At 62.5% G+C, this 19,324-nt stretch overlaps 1 protein-coding gene and 1 long non-coding RNA gene across 2 annotated transcripts; one reads left to right on the forward strand and one right to left on the reverse strand.

The window, feature by feature from the left end:
- The first annotated feature begins 1,304 nt into the window (after positions 1 to 1,304).
- Positions 1,305 to 18,917, forward strand: KIRREL2 (kirre like nephrin family adhesion molecule 2). Its single transcript, XM_054010344.1, has 15 exons — positions 1,305 to 1,601; positions 9,023 to 9,172; positions 9,485 to 9,634; positions 9,776 to 9,933; positions 10,249 to 10,399; positions 10,804 to 10,909; positions 11,133 to 11,281; positions 11,641 to 11,768; positions 12,117 to 12,243; positions 12,479 to 12,579; positions 14,109 to 14,307; positions 14,883 to 14,993; positions 15,847 to 15,959; positions 16,421 to 16,504; positions 16,879 to 18,917. Exons 1-15 carry the CDS (start codon positions 1,550 to 1,552, stop codon positions 17,296 to 17,298), a joined length of 2,199 nt encoding a protein of 732 aa, XP_053866319.1. The 5' UTR covers positions 1,305 to 1,549; the 3' UTR covers positions 17,299 to 18,917.
- Positions 13,015 to 14,193, reverse strand: LOC128826839 (uncharacterized). The gene is made up of 2 exons (XR_008442897.1): positions 14,104 to 14,193; positions 13,015 to 13,433 (listed from the first exon to the last, which is right to left on the reverse strand). It is a non-coding gene; the product is annotated as an uncharacterized LOC128826839 (long non-coding RNA).
- Positions 18,918 to 19,324: the final 407 nt, after the last annotated feature.

The following is a 19,324-nucleotide window of genomic DNA, read 5'->3' on the forward strand; positions in this document are numbered from 1 at the left end:
GTGCTTAGAGGTGGGGGGCTGGGACGTCCGATGCCTGGGTTCTATCTCCCTGTGTGGGGTAAGTCAACTCCATGAGGTCTCAGCTTCCCCCATTTCCCCTGTTGCACAAACTCCCAAGAGATAATTGGGAACAGATGTGGGGGAATTCCCAGCCCCATGGCATTTCCACTCATGTGGCTGCAAGACTCCCCAGGGGGCAGGGTCATAGGCCGGGGGATGCGCTCTGTCAGCTGGTGCTACCTGCTCAGACAGAGAGAGGGGGCATGAGGGTAGGCAGCTGTGAAAGGCCAAGAAAGAACAGGGGCAACCAGAGAAAGAGGGTGGAACCAAGGAGGGGGAGCAGGCCAGGCTGGGGGGCTGGGGAAGATGGAGCTGTTTGGGCCTGGGGGCTGAGGATCTAGCTAAGCTGAGGGGGCAGCAGGCTGTGCCTAGCGAGGAGCTGGCAGGAAGCTGGGGGTTGCGTCAGGTTGTTATGCAGTGGCTGCCCCCTGGGATTCCCAGTTCCTATTCTTAGGCCTCCCTGCTGGGGGGGGGGCGGCAAGGGGAGCAACCAGCTCCGGTTGTGCTCACACAGCACCAGACACTGCACACACAAACAGCGCACATACCAACTGCAACACACGAGCACAGCGCAGAGACACACAAATGACACCCAGAATGTCCACACGTACTGCATCTGCAATCCACATACAGACACACACACATCCCTCTATGCACAGCAACACCACTGCACAAACACAACCCTCACTACACACACACCGGGTCACACCCCTCCTGGGGTTGTGGAGGTGCATGTGTTATGTGCCCACTCTTGCCTTTACTCTTCTTGTGAGCTGGCTTGATCCATGCATGTGTGCACTGTGTTGTGTAACACACTTACCTACCTCCACCCCCCTCCCCAACACCCCATATTCCCTAATGCCCTTCTCATGCTGCTGGGGGGGGGGACGACCCTCTGTCTGGGATGAGGAGCTCCCCCTCCCCCCACTCAGCAGCAGATGACCCAGGCTCTGTGTGTGTGATCTTTTTTATTAATGAGAGCACTCTCTCCACCAATCAGTGCACACCCTGGGCGGGGCCTGCCGGCTGCTGGCCTCAATGAGTCGCTATCCCCAGAGCTGAAGGACTCCAGAGCATCATCAGCCTGGCTGTGCAGAGTGGGTTCTCGGGATCGAGAGAGAACCCAGGAGTCCTGGCTCTCAGCTCCTCCAACTACTAGTCCCCCGTCCCCTCCCAGAGCTCAGGATAGAACCCAGGAGTCCTGGCTCCCAGCTCCCCCAACCACTAGACCCCCAGTCCCCTCCCAGAACTCAGGATAGAACCCAGGAGTCCTGGCTCCCAGCCCCCACACACTAATCACTAGACCTCCCTCCTCTTCCCTCCCTGAGTTGGAATAGAACCCAGGAGTCCTGACCACCACCCTCCCCCGGTGGGTGTAGAGGAATCCAGAGCAGAGCTGCAGTGTGGATTTACCGATCCCCATCCCAGTACCAGCAGCGGACCGGAACGGGAGCTGGATCCCCCAAGGGCTCCCCAACCCAGCACAGAGATGTCAGCCCTGCTCCCCTGCATCCTGGCCCTGAGCTGCCTCGCCCACATAGGTAGGAGCTGGGGGGATGTGGACCTGGGCTTGTGGGGTGGGGATCAGTTGGGTCCCCCCGGGTCATATCCTCCACTAATCTCCAAAGCGGGCTGAGCAATTGGAGGGGTCTTCTTAGCCTTCCTTCCCAGGACTCTGCACACACACCACTGGCTACAGTGGTGGGCTGGGAGCCAGGACTCCTGGGTTCTTTCCCTGGCTCTGGGAGGGGAGTGGGGTCTAGTGGGTTGGGGAAGTGGGGTCTGGGGGTCAGGACTCCTGGGGTCTCTCCCCAGCTCTGCTACTGGCATCCTGACCTTGAGCGAGCTCCTCTGGTCTTTGCCACTCAGGATGATGGTGCCAAGCTGTGTGTTTTGGGTGGGGGGGGGATATGTATGTGTCTGTGTGGGGAGGGGGAGTAAATGCACTAAGCTCAGGGCAGGATAATTATCCTGCTCCCCAGTGCCTGTCCCACCCCTTCAGGATCTTACTGGGAAGGGGCCCCAATGAGTGCCCATAGTGGGGTGCTGTGATACAGCCCCCATGGGGGGAGAAGGGTAGCAGGCAGTGGGGAGCTGTCCCCCAGCCTCTCCTCCACCTCATGGGGCGCTCTGGGGAAAGAACCAAATGAGTCCTGCGAGTCTGCAATTTCCTGGATCATCCCCTACAGACTTCCTGAGGAGGTGGTTGCTGGGTTCTGTCCCAGCTCTGGGAGGGGAGTGGGGACCAGTGGTTGGAGGGGAAGGGTTGGGAGCCAGGACTCTTGGGTTCCATTGCTAAAACTGCCTCAATTTCCCCTTCTGGAGGCCCAGAGCATTGTGGGCTATCCTACACTCTGGCAGGGATACAGAGGGGGATGGGGGAGAGCAAAATCTCAGCTCCATTTCCCCCCTCCCCCCACCCTTTCCCAGTGTGTCTGTCAGATCCTCTCCTCCTGTGCTGACAGAGAAAGGAGCAGACCTGCCCTGGGGCAGGTGTGGAGGTGCCCAGGCACGGCTGGGTGCCAGTCGTCCCCAGGGTGTGTGTGTGAGGGGGTTCTGGAGGTGTCAGGGGAGCCGAGCCAAGCTCACACTTACACGCCTGGTTGGGCTGCTGGGCCCCCCAGCTATGAATTCCCTTTACGGAAACACTAATGAATTCTGAGAGGTTTGGGGCAGAGAGTCGGGGGGGAGGGGGGCTGGATGGAGCAGGGGGTGTCTGCCTTGGGGCATTGTTTTCCATTCACTTGGGTCAGAGGAGCTGGCAGGGGGCTGGGTGGGAACTGGGGGAGTGGGTTTGGGATCTGACAGGAGAGGGATGGGAGCCCAGGTGCTTGAGGGGGAAATCATGGGGTTATGGGGCTGGGGGGATCGGGATCTGACAGGGGAGGGATGGGGGCCCAGGTGCTTGGGGGGGGGGTTCCAGGGCTGCTGGGGGGAGGGGTCAGGAGAGGGGACTGTAACTGTTCTGTAGCAGCTCTCCATGGGCCCATCCAGCCCCATATCTCCCCCCACCCCTGATCAGACCCACTGACTCTGGTACCTGCCCCTCCCCCCTTCCCTGCTGCTCAGGATGTCAAACCCAGGGGGCCTGATGGTCTGGCCATGCGAGCTCAGTAACTAACCCAGGCTCTGGTGATACTTTCTGTAAGAATCAGGAGGCCTTGGTTCCATCCCCTGCTCTGGGAGAGAAGTTGGGTCTAGTAGGTTACAGCAGTGGGGCTGGGAGCCAGGACTCCTGGGTGGTGGGTCTAGTGGATTATTGCTGCGGGACTGGGAACCTGTATTCCTGGGATCTATTCCCCAGCTTGGGGGGGGGGGGGGGGGAAGTGGGGTGGATAGGAGCCAGGACTCCTGGGTTCTAATCCCTGGCTCGGGTGGGGGGGTTGCCTTTCCTCTGGGCATGGGGGAGGGGCCGGCTTTGCAGACACACATACAAAATTAACATCTGTTGGCTGTTTGGAAGTGACCTAATTTCTGGGGGCTGAGCTGGTGCCAGGTGGTGCTGGCAAACCTGCCAGGGGGTGTTATGCTCATTGCTGGGCATGTGCCCCCCAACCCCTGCCATGGGGCGCCTGGCTGGGCATGAGGGGGGTTTCTCATGCCAGTGGGGTGGTCCTGTGCAGCTGCAAGTCTCCACCCACCCCCTCGTAGTGAAAGCGGGGAGGGTCAGTGGAGAGGAGGGGAGAGAAGGTGCAGGGTTTGTTTGGCCATCCATCCATCCGCATACACACGGTCACCCATCCATTTATCTATCCCCATATCCCACCCTCCGCCCCACCACTTTCTCTCTCTCTCCTGCTGCCCCCCTTTTGCCAGTGGGCTGGGGGGGGGCAATGCTGGGCTGTGTTTTGGGCAGTGGGGCCAAGTCGGCAGAGATGGGTGGGGGGTTCAGACTGGAGGGCTGTGTGGGAGGTGCAGGCCATGGGGGGCCAGGCCAGTGAAGGCAGGGGGGCCAGGCCAGCGTAGGTGGAGGGGTGCTGGCCGTGGGGCTAGGGGGGTCACAGGCCATGGGGGGGGGCAGGCTAGTGGAGATGCCAGGCTGGTGGAGGTGAGGGGGGCAGGCTGGTGGAGGTGGGGGTGCAGGCTGTGGCGGGTGCAGACCGTGGGGGAGGAAGGCCAGTGGAGAGGGGTCGCAGGCTGTGGGGCAGGAGGGCCAGGCTGGCGGGAGGAGGGTGGGGGAGTGGCCGGCCCTGCTCTGGGCTGCCAAGGCAGCAGGCGTGGGGGTGGCCGGACGGAGGAGGGGGGATGGGCGCTGAATGAGCCCCAGCACAAAGGGGTCCATTGTGGGTCCTGGCAGCTCCCGCTCTCACAAGCTGTCTGCCCCAAGGTGGGGCCCCCCATGTTCCTCCCCGCCCCACCCCCTCCCACTGCCACTCCCAGCACAACAACACCGGCTTTGTGTGGGCACTGCATTAACCCCACAGCCCCCCATGGCCTGGCCTCTGTCTGCCTGGCCCTCCACTGCACTCGCATGCCTCATCCACCCCTCCCTGCCCCATGAGAGACAAGATACTGGCCCCAGGGCTAATGGGGGACACTGGGTGGCTCAGGCGGGTGGGGAATGGGACAGCCTCCTGAGGCTGCCCCCCTGCCAGTCACTCTCATTATCCCCTTTATGTAGATGTGGGAAACTGAGGCATGGAGAAGCAACAGGACTTGTCCAAGTTCACCTGGGCAGCAGTATAGAGGCAGAGCCACGGAGAGAACCCAGGAGTCCTGGCTCCCAGCCCGCCCCCACCCCGAGCTCACATGGTGGAGTCCGTGTTTCCTGACTCGCTGTCCCATGCTCTAATAGCTAACCCACCGTGCCTCTGGCTATATCCATCCTCGGAGGCTCAGTGCTTTCTGCTGGCCCTTTCCCCCATTCTGTCCCCCCCTTCTGTGCAGGGAGGGTTACTGGGGGGCAGAGGGCCTGGCCAGGCTGGGATCAGCAGGGCCCCACTTTCTGCACAAAGCTATTTGTTGGAACTGCGCGGCTTCCAGCGCCCCCTCCCCAGAGGCAGGCGCACAATGGGCACAGATTTCACGCCTGTGGAGGCCTCTGTGCAGCTTCCAAGCAGATTTGCTGTTGAGCGTGGAAATGCAGCTAAGTATTTCTCAGTGGAGGGGATGGGAGAACTGACAAGTGGGGAAGGAGGGATGGCAAGAGAACCCAGGCATCCTGTCTCTCAGCCCTCCCCCTCTCCCCGGCTCTAACCACTAGACACGCTCTCGTCCCCAAACCAGGATAGAACCCAGGTGTCCTGACTCCCAGGCCCCCTCTCGCTCTAACCACTGGGAATCATTCCCCCTATTTCCAGCTGTGGGCCAAGAGTGGGTTCTGGTGAGGACTCCTGGGTTCTATCTCTGCCTCTGGGAGGGGAGTGGGGTCTGGTGGTTAGAGCAGGGGGGGCTGGGAGCAAGGACTCCTGGGTTCTCTCCCCTGCTCTGGGAGAAGAGTGGGGTGCTGTAGCAGGGGTCTTCCCCAGGGTACCATGTATCTTCTCCCCCAGGCTGGGAGTGGGGGCACGGGACCAGCCTGGTAAGCTGAGCGCTGGTGAGCGGGTGTGTCAGGATGTGAGCGCTGGTGAGCGGGTGTGTCAGCCAGCGCGGCGCACTGCAGCTGTTGCTGCGGGTCTGCGTCATGGGGTGCGAATGTTCTTGGGGAGCCTGGGGGTGAGTCCAGGTCATTCCTGGACTCTGTGTGTGTGTGTGTGACACTATGCCCCAGAGCCAGTGTGAGTCTGTGCGTGGTTGTGTCCGTGCAGGGGGAGGGGGCTAAGCCTGTGTGTGTGTGTCAGGGTGTGCGGGGGTGTCAGGAGGGGTGAATCTGGGTCAGGGTGTGCGTGATCCCTTGTGGATCTGTAAATCTGGCAATATCACCGAGTGTGTCTCAGTCAGCGTGTGATGGAGAGGGGGTCAGAGTCAGTGTCACTGGCTACTGAGGAGAGAGGTGTGTTTGTGTATCAAGCCAAAGCTCTGTGTGCGTCAGTGAGCAGTGTGTGTATGGGTATCAGAGCCCTGTGTGTGTGCATCTGTCACAGCTGTGTGTGTGCATCTCCTTGTGTGTGTGTGTGTGTGTGTCACATCTGTGTGTGTGCATACATAGCCCCCTCTGCCCTCCCACGATGACCAGCGCACGCCCAGCCCCCCACCCGCTGGGCATTGCAAGTGGGTGAGAATTTAGTGCAATCTGGGGCAAAAATCTGTCTGGGGATTGGTCCTGCTTTGAGCAGGGGGTTGGACTAGATGACCCCCTGAGGTCCCTTCCAACCCTGAGGTTCTATGACTCCTGGGTTCTGGCCCAGGCAGTGGGGTGTAATGGGTTCGAGCTGGGACTCCTGGATCCCCTGTGCTGCACAAAGCCTGGCATATGTGCATCTCCCTCTGATTTGTTCTGTCTCGCTCCCCCCAGCCCCTCCTGACCCTCCTCAGAGGATTATCCCCTTATTCAGATCCTGGTTTATTGGGTAAACTTGGAAACAATCGGGACAAAGGGCGGTGTGATTGGATTGGAATTAAGAAGGGTTTAGCCAGGAGATCAGAGCCGAGGAATCTCAGTGGTGCAAAAAGGATCTTTCACCCTTCAGCCTCTGGGCTCCTTCTCTGCAGAAATGGAGCAGTTCCTGCCCCAGGGGGCTGGGGTGGGGGTGTCTCGGGCAAGGCCTAGGGGGAATGGGGTAGTGGGGAGAGTGCAGGGCAATCGGGGGGCAGAATTAGGTGCGGGGAGGGTGTATCTATCAGGGCTGTCCTTAGGCATTCACGGCTGCAGAGGGTATCCGAAAATTTGGGGCACCACCGGGACAGCAGGTAAGAGCGGGTCGGCTCCCGCACACCCAGCGCACGCTGCAGTCTCCTTAGGCAATGCCATATTCCCAGAGCCAAATGCGCTGGCGCCGCGCAGGGTATGGGGCGGGGAACTGTGACTCCACCGCCGTGAGGCGGGCTGGGCGGCTGGTATCCTTTGCTACCTTGTCCCTTCCCCCCAGGGCTGCCGCAGCGTCGGCTCAGTGTGTGTCAGCAATGGGGAGGTGGTTCTTCTGGGGAGTCTGTGGGCGGGGGTGGTGGCTGTGCCCCAAGCTGGGCATGGGGCACCAGTTTAATAATACTGCATAGGGCCCCATAAATCCTAAGGGCAGCCCTGGTATCTATAGTGGGATGGGGTGGACAGTTGGGGGTTGCTGGGGGAGTGGGTATCTGTGGGGTTGGGCTAGGGGACAGAGGTCCCTGGGGAAGGGCTGGGGGGACCCTGGGGAGGATGTGTCTGTGGGGGGTGGAGCTGGGGGGGCCAAGGGAGGAGGGCACTTCGCTATCCAATCTCCCCCCACCTTGTGCGGGGCAGATAGCCCTGAGTACATTGCGGGGGTCTCTGACTCCTGTTCCCTAGCCCTGGCCCCTACGTCCCGTCCCCCCCCCCCCGTGTCCCCTCCTACCAGCCTGCCAGCCCCACAGAAAGGCTGGGCCAGTTCTGTGGGGATAGGCACCACAACACCCTTACAACCCTGCTTAAGGTGCCCAGGGTGGGGAGGTTGGCAGAGACCTCATAACCCCCTCCTTCCCCTATTGACTCCTGGGGAGGGCAGTGCAGGTGGACCAGATCCCCCCAGCAAGCCAGGGTCCCATTCCCTGTCCCACTGGCAACCACAGCAGCTGCCCTTCCATGCACCCCTCTCTGCCTGCCCCTTCCATCTCCCTGCCCCCACCCTACCTCACCCCTTTCAGGCCCCACAGAAAGGCCCCTCCAGCTGCACCAGTCCCTCACTCACTTGCAATATCAAATGGATTTACTGGGGGCCTCATCCCAGCTCCCCCCTCCCCTGCTGCTGGGATCCCCCATTCTCCCCCTCCATTCTGTGCTCCCTATGCCCCCTTCCCCGCTGGCTAGATATCCCATCCTCCCCATCCTGCCCTCCCCTTACACTCCTTCCCAGCTGCCTGGATCCCCCATCCCCCCCCGGCCTGCACTCCCCACATCAACCCCTCCCCTGCTGCCAAGATTCTCCAGCTCCCTCTCCGGTGCTACCCGTGCCCACCTCCCCTGCTGCCTGGATCCCTCATCCCCACTGGCCTGTGCTCCCCACACACCCCTCCCCTGCTGCTGGGATCCCCCATCCCCTCTGGCCTGCACTCCCCATGCCCCCCTCCTCTGCTGCTGGGATCCCCCATCCCCTGTGGCCTGCACTCCCCACGCCCCCCTCCCCTGCTGCCGGGATCCCCCATCTCCTCTGGCCTGCACTCCCCACGCCCCCTCTCCCCGCTGCTGGGATGCCTCATCCCCGCCTTCTGTGCTCCCCTGCTGCCGGGATCCCCCCCCCCCCCCAGCTATGCTACCCAAGCCCCTCTCCCCTGCTGCCCGGATCCCCCACCCCTCCCAGCTGTGCTACCCAAGCCCCCCTCCCCTGCTGCTGGGATCCCTCATCCCCACTGGCCTGCGCTCCCCACACACCCCTCCCCTGCTGCTGGGATCCCCCATCCCCCGCAACTGTGCTACCCAAGCCCCCCTCTCCTGCTGATGGGATCTCCCATCCCCCCCAGCCTGCGCTCCCCACGCCCCGCTCCCCTGCTGCTAGGATCCCCCATCCCCTCTGGCCTGCACTCCCCATGCACCCTCTCCTCGCTGCTGGGATGCCTCATCCCCCCCTTCTGTGCTCCCCTGCTGCCAGGATCCCCCTGCCAGCTGTGCTACCCAAGCCCCCCTCCCCTGCTGCTGGGATCCCCCATCCCCTCTGGCCTGCACTCCCCATGCCCCCCTCCCCTGCTGACAGGATCCCCCATCCCCCTGGCCTGTGCTCCCCATGCTGCTCCCCTTCCCCAACCAATCTCCCCCCACCTTGTGCTCCTGTTGGGAGCTTTCCCTCATGAACTCCCCTCCCCAAGATGAGATTGAACCCAGGAGTCCTGGCTCCCAGTCCCCCCTTCCCCACGCCTCCCGTAATCCCTGGGCCCCTGTCGGGTTAACACCTCCCCCTCCCCCGCCCGCCAGGCTGGGGGGCGTATTTCTTTCAGCAGCCCATGGACCAGGTGATCGTGGCGGGGCAGTCGGTGACGCTGGCCTGTGTGGTTGTGGGCTACCAGGGCATGGTGCAGTGGACCAAGGATGGCCTGGCACTGGGCGGAGAGCGAGACCTGCCTGGTACGTATGCGGCTGCAGGGGGGGGTCAGCAGGGGGTGCTGTGCTTTGAGGGGTAGTGGGGGTCCCTTGGGGGGCTGTGCTGCAGGGAGGCAGGGACCAGCGGACCCCACTGGCCGCCGTGCTGCAGGGGAGGGGCCTGGGGGTCCCCAGAGGGCACTGTGCTGCAGGGGAGTGGACTGGGGGTCCCCAGGGGGTGCTGTTCAGTGGGGGGAAGGACCAGGAGACTTCATAGGGTGCCATGTTGTGGGAGGGGACTGAGGGTCCCTGGGGGGCGCTGTGCCAGTCCCTGCAGTCTGTCCCTCTCTCCCGCAGGCTGGTCCCGGTACTCCATCGTCGGGGATCCGGCGGCTGGGCAGCACAACCTGAGGATCGAGTCCGCTGAGCTTGGCGACGACGCTGTGTACGAGTGCCAGGCTACGCAGGCGGCGCTGCGCTCCCAGCGTGCCCAGCTCACGGTGCTCCGTGAGTGTCCCCTCCCCCCCAGCTGGGGAACCGCCCTGGGGAAGCTCACAGCACTGGAGCCCCCTCTCCCCACAGCTGGGGCACCACCCTGGGGACTCCCACCCCATCACTGATCCCCTGTCTCCCATCTGCCCCCCACAGTACCGCCCAATGACCCCGTGATCCAGAACGGCCCCATCGTCCGGGTCCAGGCCAGCGTGCCCTACAACCTGACCTGCCAGGTGTCTGGTGCCAAGCCTGCTCCTGAGATCAGCTGGTACCGCAATGGGCAGCTGCAAGACTCTGCCCTCTATGCCAAGGTGAGGTGCCAGGGTGCAGGGGTAGGGCATTAAAGGGGGGGCATAGGGTATGTGTGTGGGGCAGGTTATTAAAGAGCAACCTGAAGTGTGTGGGGTGCAGGGAATTAAAGGGGCAGCCCAGGTGTGTGGTGGGACACAGGCTATTAAAGGGGCAGTGGGGGGGGGGGGTAGGGTATTAAAGAGGAGGTGGGATATGGCATGAAAGGATGGCACAGTGGGGGGGTGGGAGATTCTCCCTCCCAGCCCCCTGGACCCATTGGGGGATGGGCCTAGTGGGCCCCAGGCTGAGGCCTGACCTCTGCTCCTGCCCCCCAGGCCCTGATGGAGGATGGGAAGCGGGCGACGGCCATCAGCACCCTGCTTCTCACGTCCAGCACCCAGGACATGGGCAGCGCCTACACCTGCCGCGTCGCCAACCCGGCCGCACCTGCTGGCAAGCAGACCTCCATCACCCTTGACGTGCTGTGTGAGTCCTGACCCGGGGGGCAGGGGCGCTGCCCTGTGGGAGGCAGGGCCAGGTTTTGGCATGGGGCGCCGTGCTGCGGGGGTAGGGGAGCTGGCAGGGGCACCATGTTGTGGGGACCGGGCAAGGGGCTCAGCGGGGGCACTGTGCTGCAGGGAGCAGGGGAGGGTCAGGTGGGGGACACTGTGCTGCAGGGGTGGGGGGGCCAAGCAGGGTGCACTGTGCTGTGAGGACAGGGAGGGGACTGTGCTGTGGGGGCCGAGGGGAGCCATGCTGCAGTGGGTGGGGGTGCCTGGTGGGGTGCATTGTGTTGTGAGGGGCAAGGCAGGGGGCTCGGCGGGGGGCAGGTGAGCCCCACCCAAGAGCTGGTCGCATGTCTCTGACTGTCTTCCCCTTCCCCCCTCCAGACCCCCCCACCGTGATCCTCTCTGTCCAGCCACAGACTGTCCCGGAGGGGGGCAAGGTCAGCTTCCTCTGCACCGCCACTGCCAACCCCGAGGTGACCGGCTACCGGTAAGAGTCTCGGGCCCAGCCAGGGGAGGGGGCGGGGATGCACTGCCCTCTGGTGGCTGCAGTGGGGACGTGCAGGCCCCCTCCCACCGGCTCTTGCTGCCTTACGTGCGGGAGCAGAGGGGAATCCACGCCCCCTGGTGGGCACAGGAGGTACTGCCCCCAGCTGATGTAGCAGCGGCTCCCCCTAATTCTGCGTCTCTCCCCCCCGCCGGCTGTGGGGCAGGTGGGCGAAGGGCGGCGCAGTCATTGCCGAGGCCAATGGGGACAGCTACGAGGCCAGGGTGGATCACTCCTTCTTCACCCAGCCTGTGTCCTGCGAGGTGGCCAACGCCGTGGGCAGCACCAATGTCAGCACCCTGGTGGATGTGCACTGTGAGTGGGGGGGATGAGCGCTGTGATCCCTGTCTGTGGGGGGTTTGCAGGGGCGGGATGGGGATATGGGGGGCAGGATGCTGTGAAGGTGCTGTCAGTGGGGAAGAGTATGGGGATGGGGATGGGATGGGAGGGTGAGGGATGGGTTGGGGGGAAGGGCACAGTCAGGGAGCCAGGCTGTGGTTGCTGCAGGGGCTGGGCACTGAGCAGAGGGAGGACAATTGAAGGTGGGCATGCATGGGGGAGGGGTACAGTATTGGCAGGGAACCATAGGGGGTGGGTTTGACAGTGTTGGGCGGATGACCCCACCCCCACACCACAAGCCCCACCCAAGCAGTGACTGGATCCCCTCCCTGCAGTCGGGCCCCGCCTGGTCTCCCAGCCTAAGCCCCTCACCGTGGATGTCGGGGCCGACGCCTCTTTCACCTGCACCTGGGCTGGGAACCCGCCCCTCACCCTGGCCTGGACCAAGAAGGGATCCAGTGTGGTGAGTGACCTGCCCACTGCAGTCCTGGTTCCCGCCTCCAACTGCTCGACCCCACTCCTCTCCCAGAACCAGGGATCGAACCCAGGAGTCCTGGCTCCCAGCCCCACTGCTCTAACCACTAGACCCCACTCCCCTCCCAGAGCCAAGGATCAAACCCAGGAGTCCTGGCCCCCAGCCCCACTGCTCTAACCGCTAGATCCCACTCCCCTCCCAGGGCCAGGGATCAAACCCAGGAGTCCTGGCCCCCGACCCATTGCTCTAACCACTAGACCCCACTCCCCTCCCAGAGCCAGGGATCGAACCCAGGAGTCCTGGCCCCCTGCTCTAACCCCCGCCATGTGGCTGCAGGTGCTGAGCAATGGCAACACCCTGCACCTAAAGGCCGTGACGCAGGAGGACGCTGGCACCTACGTGTGCAAGGCCATCGTACCACGCATCGGTGTGGCTGATAAGGAGGTGACGCTGGCGGTCAACGGTGAGGGCAGGGGTGGGACATTCCCTGGGGGTGGGGCATCCTAGTGGGCATTGCCTGGGGGCTGGGCATTGCCTGGGGGTGGGGCTTCCATGGGTGGAGCCTCAGGTGGCCCATCCCCATGGGGGTTGCTTCTCATAGGGTGTGGGGAAGGCGTCTGAGGAGGGGGGTGTCTCTGTGCTGGGGGAGGGGTACGAGTAGGTGCCTCCCCCCTTAATTCTGCCTCCTCCCATTGCAGGGCCCCCCATCATCACCACTGAGACCAGCCAGCAGACGGCGCTGGGGGACAAGGCACAGTTGGAGTGTCTAGTGAGGAGCACGCCGCCCCCTGACCGCATCGTGAGTGCTGTCCCCTGACTCCCCCGGCCCACCAACCTGCTTCCAACTGCATTGAGTGCTGCTCCCCTGCCCCCACCGATACCCCAGCCCCACAACCTGCTCCCAACTGCAATGAGTACTGCCCCCTGCCCCCACCGATACCCCAGCCCCACAACCTGTCCCTGTCACGGACTCACAGATCAAGCCCACTCTTGGCCCTGTGTGGTCTGTGTGGGGGGGTGCCCCTTTCAGTGAGACAGTCCTTTGTGGGGGTCCACCCTCTCTTGGGGGTTAAGCCCCTCCACCTCCTGGAGCCGCACCTCTCGGAGCCTTAGCATGTCTGTCTCCGCCATGGGCCCCCTCAGGGAGTCCCCTCGCTCTGGACCCCCGGGGCCTCCACCCCCAAAGGGGATGATGCAACCCTGTTCTCTAGACCGGAGCAACTCTCAGCCAGTGTAAAATCAGAGGGTTTATTGAGCGTCTGAACCCAGCACAGGAAACTCTCAGGGCCTAAGGCCTGGTCTCCCTCAGCACAGCACATCCCAGTCTCCCCCTCATCCAGGTGGGCTCTGCCTTCTCTCTCTCTCCAGCCCCGAGCCCCCCTGCTTCCCAGCTGGGCATCTGATATCACCGGCCCCAAGCCCTGCCTCTGTCCATTGTTGTCTGTCCAGGTAAACAGGGTCACCGTGGCCTCCCCTCCTCTCTTCTGTCCTCTGGCCCCCTCTGGCTGGTCAGGTCACTGGGGTCCTCTCTTCGCAGCCCATTGTCTTCCCACTGGCCAGAACCGCTGTGACTCCTGAGCTGGGCCTCCAGGTCACCAGGGGTATCTGTCCTCCAGGCCATTGGCTGGGGTCCCAAGTCCCCTCGCTGGTCCTCTGTAACAACAATTCCCTCTCCCCTCACCTCATTAAACCAGTAACACCCAGGGAAACTGAGTCCCACCTCCTCTGCATGCAAACCATTGGAAAACCAAGAAAATCCATCACTTGGTCACAGTCCCTGACTGCAATGAGTGCTGCCCCCTGCCCCCACCGACACCTCAGCCCCACAACCTGCCCCGACCACATCGTGAGTGTTGCCCCCTGCCCCCACCGATACCCCAGCCCCACAACCTGCTCCGACCAGATTGTGAGTGCTGCCCCCTCCTGCCCCCCAACTCACCCCCAGCTCCCCAACCTGCCCCGACCACATCGTGAGTGCTGCCCCCTGCCCCCACCGATACCCCAGCCCCACAACCTGCCCCGACCACATTGTGATTGCTGCCCTCTGCCTGCCCCCCAACTCACGCCCAGCTCCCCAACCTGCCCCAACCACATCGTGAGTGCTGCCCTCTGCCTGCCCCCCAACTCACCCCCAGCTCCCCAACCTGCCCGCGAACACATTGTGTGTGCTGATGCCCCCCGGCCCTCCAATCTGCCCCGACCATATCGTGAGGGCTGGCCCCTGACTGACCCCCCTGAACTCCCCAACCGCATCGTGAGTGCTGCTGTCCTCTGCCCACCCCCCAGCCTGCCCCCCACTGACAGGGCCCGTGTCCGGTCTCACGGCAGGTGTGGGCGTGGGGCGAGCGGGTGCTGGACAGTGGCTCGGAGGAGCGATTCACAGTGGATACAGCGCTGACGGAGCAGGGGGTGCTCTCGGCCCTGCTCATCCAGCCCACGCGCCCAGAGGACTTTGCCCTGCCTTACAACTGCACGGCCTGGAACCGCTTTGGGGCCCGCTCGGCGGCCGTCACGCTGCGCCGGCAGGGTAAGCCCTGCCTCTCGCCCATAGCCTTGCCCACAGCCCAACTGGCCCCACCCACACCCAACCCTGGCACCACTTAGCCCCATGCTGACAGTATGGGCCCCATGGGCTCCAACCCCTGACCCAATTGCCCCACCCTCCCACACCAAACCGGCTACAACTTACCCAGATGCCCCGCTCCTGAGGTGGCTGTCACCGGATGAACCGTCCCCGTGAGGCATTATGTGCGACTGTTCCCCAGCTGCCCCGCCCCAGAGGTGGCTGCATTTCAATGCCGGATGAGCCGTCCCTGTGAGGCATTATGTGTGGCTGCTCCCCGGCTGCCCAGCCCCAGAGGTGGCTGCATTTCAGTGCTGGGTAAGCTGTCCCTGTGAGGTGTTATGTGCGACTTTTCTCCTGCTGCCCCCACTCCCCAGAGGTGGCTGTGTCTCAGTGCCAGGCAAGCTGTCTCCATGTGGTGTTATGTGTGGTTGTTCCCCAGCTGCCCCACCCCAGAGGTGGCTGCATCTCAGCACTGGGCAAGCTGTCCGTGTGCTTTAGCAGCAGGGACCCGCTCTCATCTGCTCTTTCCCCCACAGAGGTCCTGCCCATCATGATAATCGGGGCCTCAGCCGCGGCCGCCATCACCCTGCTGCTGGTCTTGGTCGTTGGCGTGTCTGTCTGCTGCCTGCGCTGGTGCCACGGGAAAGGTGAGGTCACTGGCTAGCTCTGCCCCTCCCCACTTACAGATGTGATCACCTGCAAGGCTGAGATGGGCCTTTCCCCCTTCACATGCAGACACACTTCTAACATGTGTTAACATGCCTGGGCTAATACATGGATCCACACACGCCCCGACATGGTACCACACAGACCCGTGCTTCTGTGGGTAGGGACACATGAGGACACACATGGACACGCCGGTTTAGATACAGGAACCCACGCGGGTTGGTGTTAGCAGTCTTGTGATGACATTGATGCTCCGGAGAACATATCTGTACAGACATGAAACGTGTCCCATGTAAAGGTCACACAAACATACCCTCACATACGTGGGCAGCCCCTTTAACATGTGCCTAGGCCCCCGACACATGAACATACGAGTCATTCCCATGTGCACCTGGAGCCATAACGTGTCTCAGACACGTCTGCACTGATTTGGTAACCCCACTGCGTGTTTCTTTTAACACATGTGTGTGACTGGATCTGGACAGCTCGCTGGCTAAGTGTAACCTCTCCCTCCAATGGCTGGTGCAGGATAACAGACCTCTACTGCTACCCACCGATGGAGTGACTCCTCCAGTTCCAGTGGCAGTTGCTGCATCTCAGTGCCGGGCGAGCTGTTCCCATGCAGAGGCAGCTGCATCTTAGCACCAGGGGAGTCATCCCCGTGCAGTGTTATGTACAGCTGTTACCCAGCTGCCCCACCCCAGAGGTGGGACGGGGGACCACACCCATGGGGCGCACAGATTCCCCCCCACACCCGAACCAGTGGTGGGTGGGGCCCATAGGGGAGCTAGGGACCCAGGAGAGGTTCACGCCCCTGTGTCTATCTCTGTCCAGCAGCCAAACAAGGCACCAAGCTCTCGAAGACGGATGTCCTGGTGCAGATCACCACGAGCGACAGCAGCCCCAGCCGACCCAGCGATACAGAGGATGATGTCAAGGAGCCCATGGTGAGCGTGGCACAGTGTCCTGTACTGAGCCCCCGCAGCACAGCGCCCCCTACTGAGCCCCCCAGTGCCCACAGCACTGCGCCCCCTACTGAGCCCCCCGGTCTCCATGTCACAATGCCCCCTACTGAGCCCCCCGGTCTCCATGTCACAGCGCCCCCTACTGAGCCCCCTCACCCCTGTGCCCCCTACCGAGCCCCATGGTCCCCACAGCACTGCGCCCCTGCCCCATGGCACAGCTCCCTGACAAACCTCCCACTCCCCACAGCACAGCACCCCCTACTGAGCCCCTCACCCTGCTCCCCACAGCCCAGCGCCCCACAATGCCACGCTGGGCTATGCATCCAGATTCAGTTGGTTCATGGGGGGTGGAAGCCCCGGGATCTGGCTGCAGGGAGTGTGGGGTGGGTGACAAAGCTGGACCCCCTACCCCGAGACTCAGCCCGTCCCCCCCACCCTCACAGGCCACGAGCAGCGAGTCCCCAGCCACGTCGCACACGGAGCACAGCGAGATCCTGGAGGAGGAAGAGGGCAGCCAGGACATTAAGGTGGGAAGCCCCGCCCCAGACCCAGGCCCCGCCTCCTTTCTCCCAAGAGGCAATGCCATGGTGTCTCCTCCCCCTCTCTTAAAGGCACAGTAGCCCCCCTATACTTCCCCTGTCCCCCTCCTGCCCCACATTGAGTGCCCTGCTGGTGTGGGGTTGGGGGTCCCCCCAGGCTAGGGGGCTGGGAATTCACATCGCATTGGGATGCAGACAGCAGCTCCTCTCTTCCTAACAGCGAGGGGCACAGGCTCTCTGCAGACTCAGGCAGCGTCGCTGTGTCGGTCGCACTTGGGGCAGTTCCCTCCCTCTGAGGGGCAGCCCCCAATCTCCCCTCCCCTCTCTGGATCATTGATGTCTCTCTTCTACCCCCCCCCCAGGACCCCACCAATGGTTACTACAAGGTCCATGCTCACGAGGAGCCCCACCTGTCTGGCAGTTTCTCGGAATACGCCCCGGCCTCGCGCCCCCTCTACGCCGGGTCCCACGCCGCCATGTTCCCCCCCTCAGGGCAGCCCTACAGCCACCGCTATACGCTAGGGGCACCCAGCTCCCGCACAGCCTACGAGCCCCACTACCCGCAGGATGGGGTGTACGGGGGGGGCTACCTCACAGCCCCCTACACCCGGGCCTTCACCAGCTACATCAAGCCCAGCGCTTACGAGAAGGCAGAGAACGGCTACGAACAGTCAGACCAGGCCAGCAAGGTGTCGGGTGGCTCCCGCTTCTCCTACACCTCCCTCTCGCAACAGTCGGACTACGGGCGACCCGCCCAGCAGCGCATGCAGACACATGTGTGACTCTTCCTCCCCAACACACATCAAGCCATTGGGGGACAGACACCCAGGGCCATCCCTGGTGTGGGAGGGGGTTGGTGGAGGTTCAGCTTAGCCAACTGTCTCAAAATGGCCGACAGGCTAGCTGACTTGTGCTGCTGGAGGTGGAGATGAGTGGCCATCGGCTGGGGGAAGAGGTTCAAAATGGCTGTCTCCCCAACTGACTTTTGCTTCTAGAGGTGGGGATGAGTGGCTATTGGCTGGGGGTAGGAATCAGGGCATGGGTTCAAAATGGCTGACAAGGGGGGTTCAAAATGGTTGACAGCCCTGTTGACTTCCTCCTTTGGAGCTGGGGATGGATTCGCACTGGATAGGGAAGAAGTCACAAGGTTGGATACGCTAATGCCATCAAAAATGGGTTCATAGAATCATAGAATCATAGAATATCAGAGTTGGAAGGGACCTCAAGAGGTCATCTAGTCCAACCCCCTGCTCAAAGCAGGACCAATTCCCAGCTAAATCATCCCAGCCAGGGCTTTGTCAAGCCGGGCCTTAAAAACCTCCAAGGAAGGAGACTCCACCACCTCCCTAGGTAACGCATTCCAGTGTTTCAAGATGGCCGACTGCCCAGCTTCTTCGGTTGGGCCTGGTGATGAATCCAATTGGCTGGGGAAGAAGTCCGGCTTAGCCCTGGGACGTTGAGGTGGGTTCAGAATGGCTGATGGTCCCATTCATTTCCTGAAATTGGCCGGTTGGCTTAGTCTGGGGCTGCCAAGGTGGATACAAAATGGCTACCAAGAGGGGCTCAAAATGGCCAACAGCCCAATCAGCTTCCTGCAGAGACAAGTGGAGGGAGGAGCCAGTGGATGTTGGATTTCTGAATGGCTTCCCCCACCGCAGTTGGCACTGGATCAGCCAGGCCTGGAAGCAAGATGGCGACCGCAGGACCAAGATGGCAGCTGATGCTAGGCCCCACCTGCTGGAGTTGCAGGCCCAGTAAAAATGGCAGCTCTCAACTTCCTGTGCAGCCTGACCATGGGGCTCATGGGGGGCAGTGGACATATGCGTGAATCCCCCCGATAGCAGCACCCTCCCACGCACCACCAATGGGGGGGGCCTAGGTCTGCTGCCCTCTGCTCCACCCCCACCCACCCCCCCTGCTGGGGTGGGACTGGTAGGGGCCCCACAGATTGGTGGGGCTGGGAGCTAACAGCCCATGGGGATACTAAGGGCAGATTCCTCCTTTCAGAGCGTGCAACCTCAGGCATGCCCCCGGGCAGCGGCCTGGTTGGCTTGGGGGGGCGGGGGGGAGGGAATAGAGCACAAGACCTCTCCCCTCCAAGGGGCACCAATTCTAATTCCCCATTGCAAGACCACGGGGGCAAGATGTTGATGTTATAGATGGGCCTGGCCACAGCCTCTGGCAGTAATCAGAGCTGGGCCAAATCGATCCAGGTGGGGGGGCTGGGTTTTTCCCCACCATTAAAAACACCCCGTTTCCCTGCCATCCCCAGGCACTGTGTTCCCCCACAGGGGGGATGGGAGTTCTCAGGGTAAACCCCCCCACACACACACCTGTCAATCTCCCATTACAACTGTGCAGACAAATAATTTATAATTAATAAAACACATGGAAAGAGTCAGTGAGACTTTTATTGGGGAACCAGCCTGACGAGGCAGGGCCCGACAAATACTGCTTGGGCCCACCCCCTGGATCCGACCGCTACCTGGCCCCTCCCTGCCCCCCGAATCCGACCCATCCAGCCTCCAACCCGCCCCTCCCTGCCCCCCCGTCAGAGCTGACACATTCAGCCCTGTACCCGACCCCTCCCTGCCCCCCAGCGTCGATCCATCGAACCCAGTACCTGCCCTCTCCCCGCCCCCCATATTCCACCCAGCCAGCCTGGTACCCGCCCCTGCCCTCCCCTCCAAAGCTGACCCAACTAACCCGGTACCCACCCCCTCTCTGCCCCCGGAGCTGACACATCCACCCCAATACCTGCCACCTCCCTGCCCCCCAAGCTGATCCATCCAGTCTGGTACCACCCGA

The sequence above is a fragment of the Malaclemys terrapin genome, chromosome 21 (assembly GCF_027887155.1).
Source record: "Malaclemys terrapin pileata isolate rMalTer1 chromosome 21, rMalTer1.hap1, whole genome shotgun sequence".
Classification (NCBI taxonomy): Eukaryota; Metazoa; Chordata; order Testudines; family Emydidae; genus Malaclemys; species Malaclemys terrapin.

What these genes read in the sequence shown, in the direction of transcription:
- KIRREL2 (XM_054010344.1), top strand. Translation starts at nt 1,550, where the DNA reads ATGTCAGCCCTGCTCCCCTGCATCCTGGCCCTGAGCTGCCTCGCCCAC. An exon ending in GGTGACGCTGGCGGTCAACG is followed by an intron (nt 12,244 to 12,478) that starts GTGAGGGCAGGG and finishes CTCCCATTGCAG; the next exon opens with GGCCCCCCATCATCACCACT. An exon ending in CGTCACGCTGCGCCGGCAGG is followed by an intron (nt 14,308 to 14,882) that starts GTAAGCCCTGCC and finishes TTTCCCCCACAG; the next exon opens with AGGTCCTGCCCATCATGATA.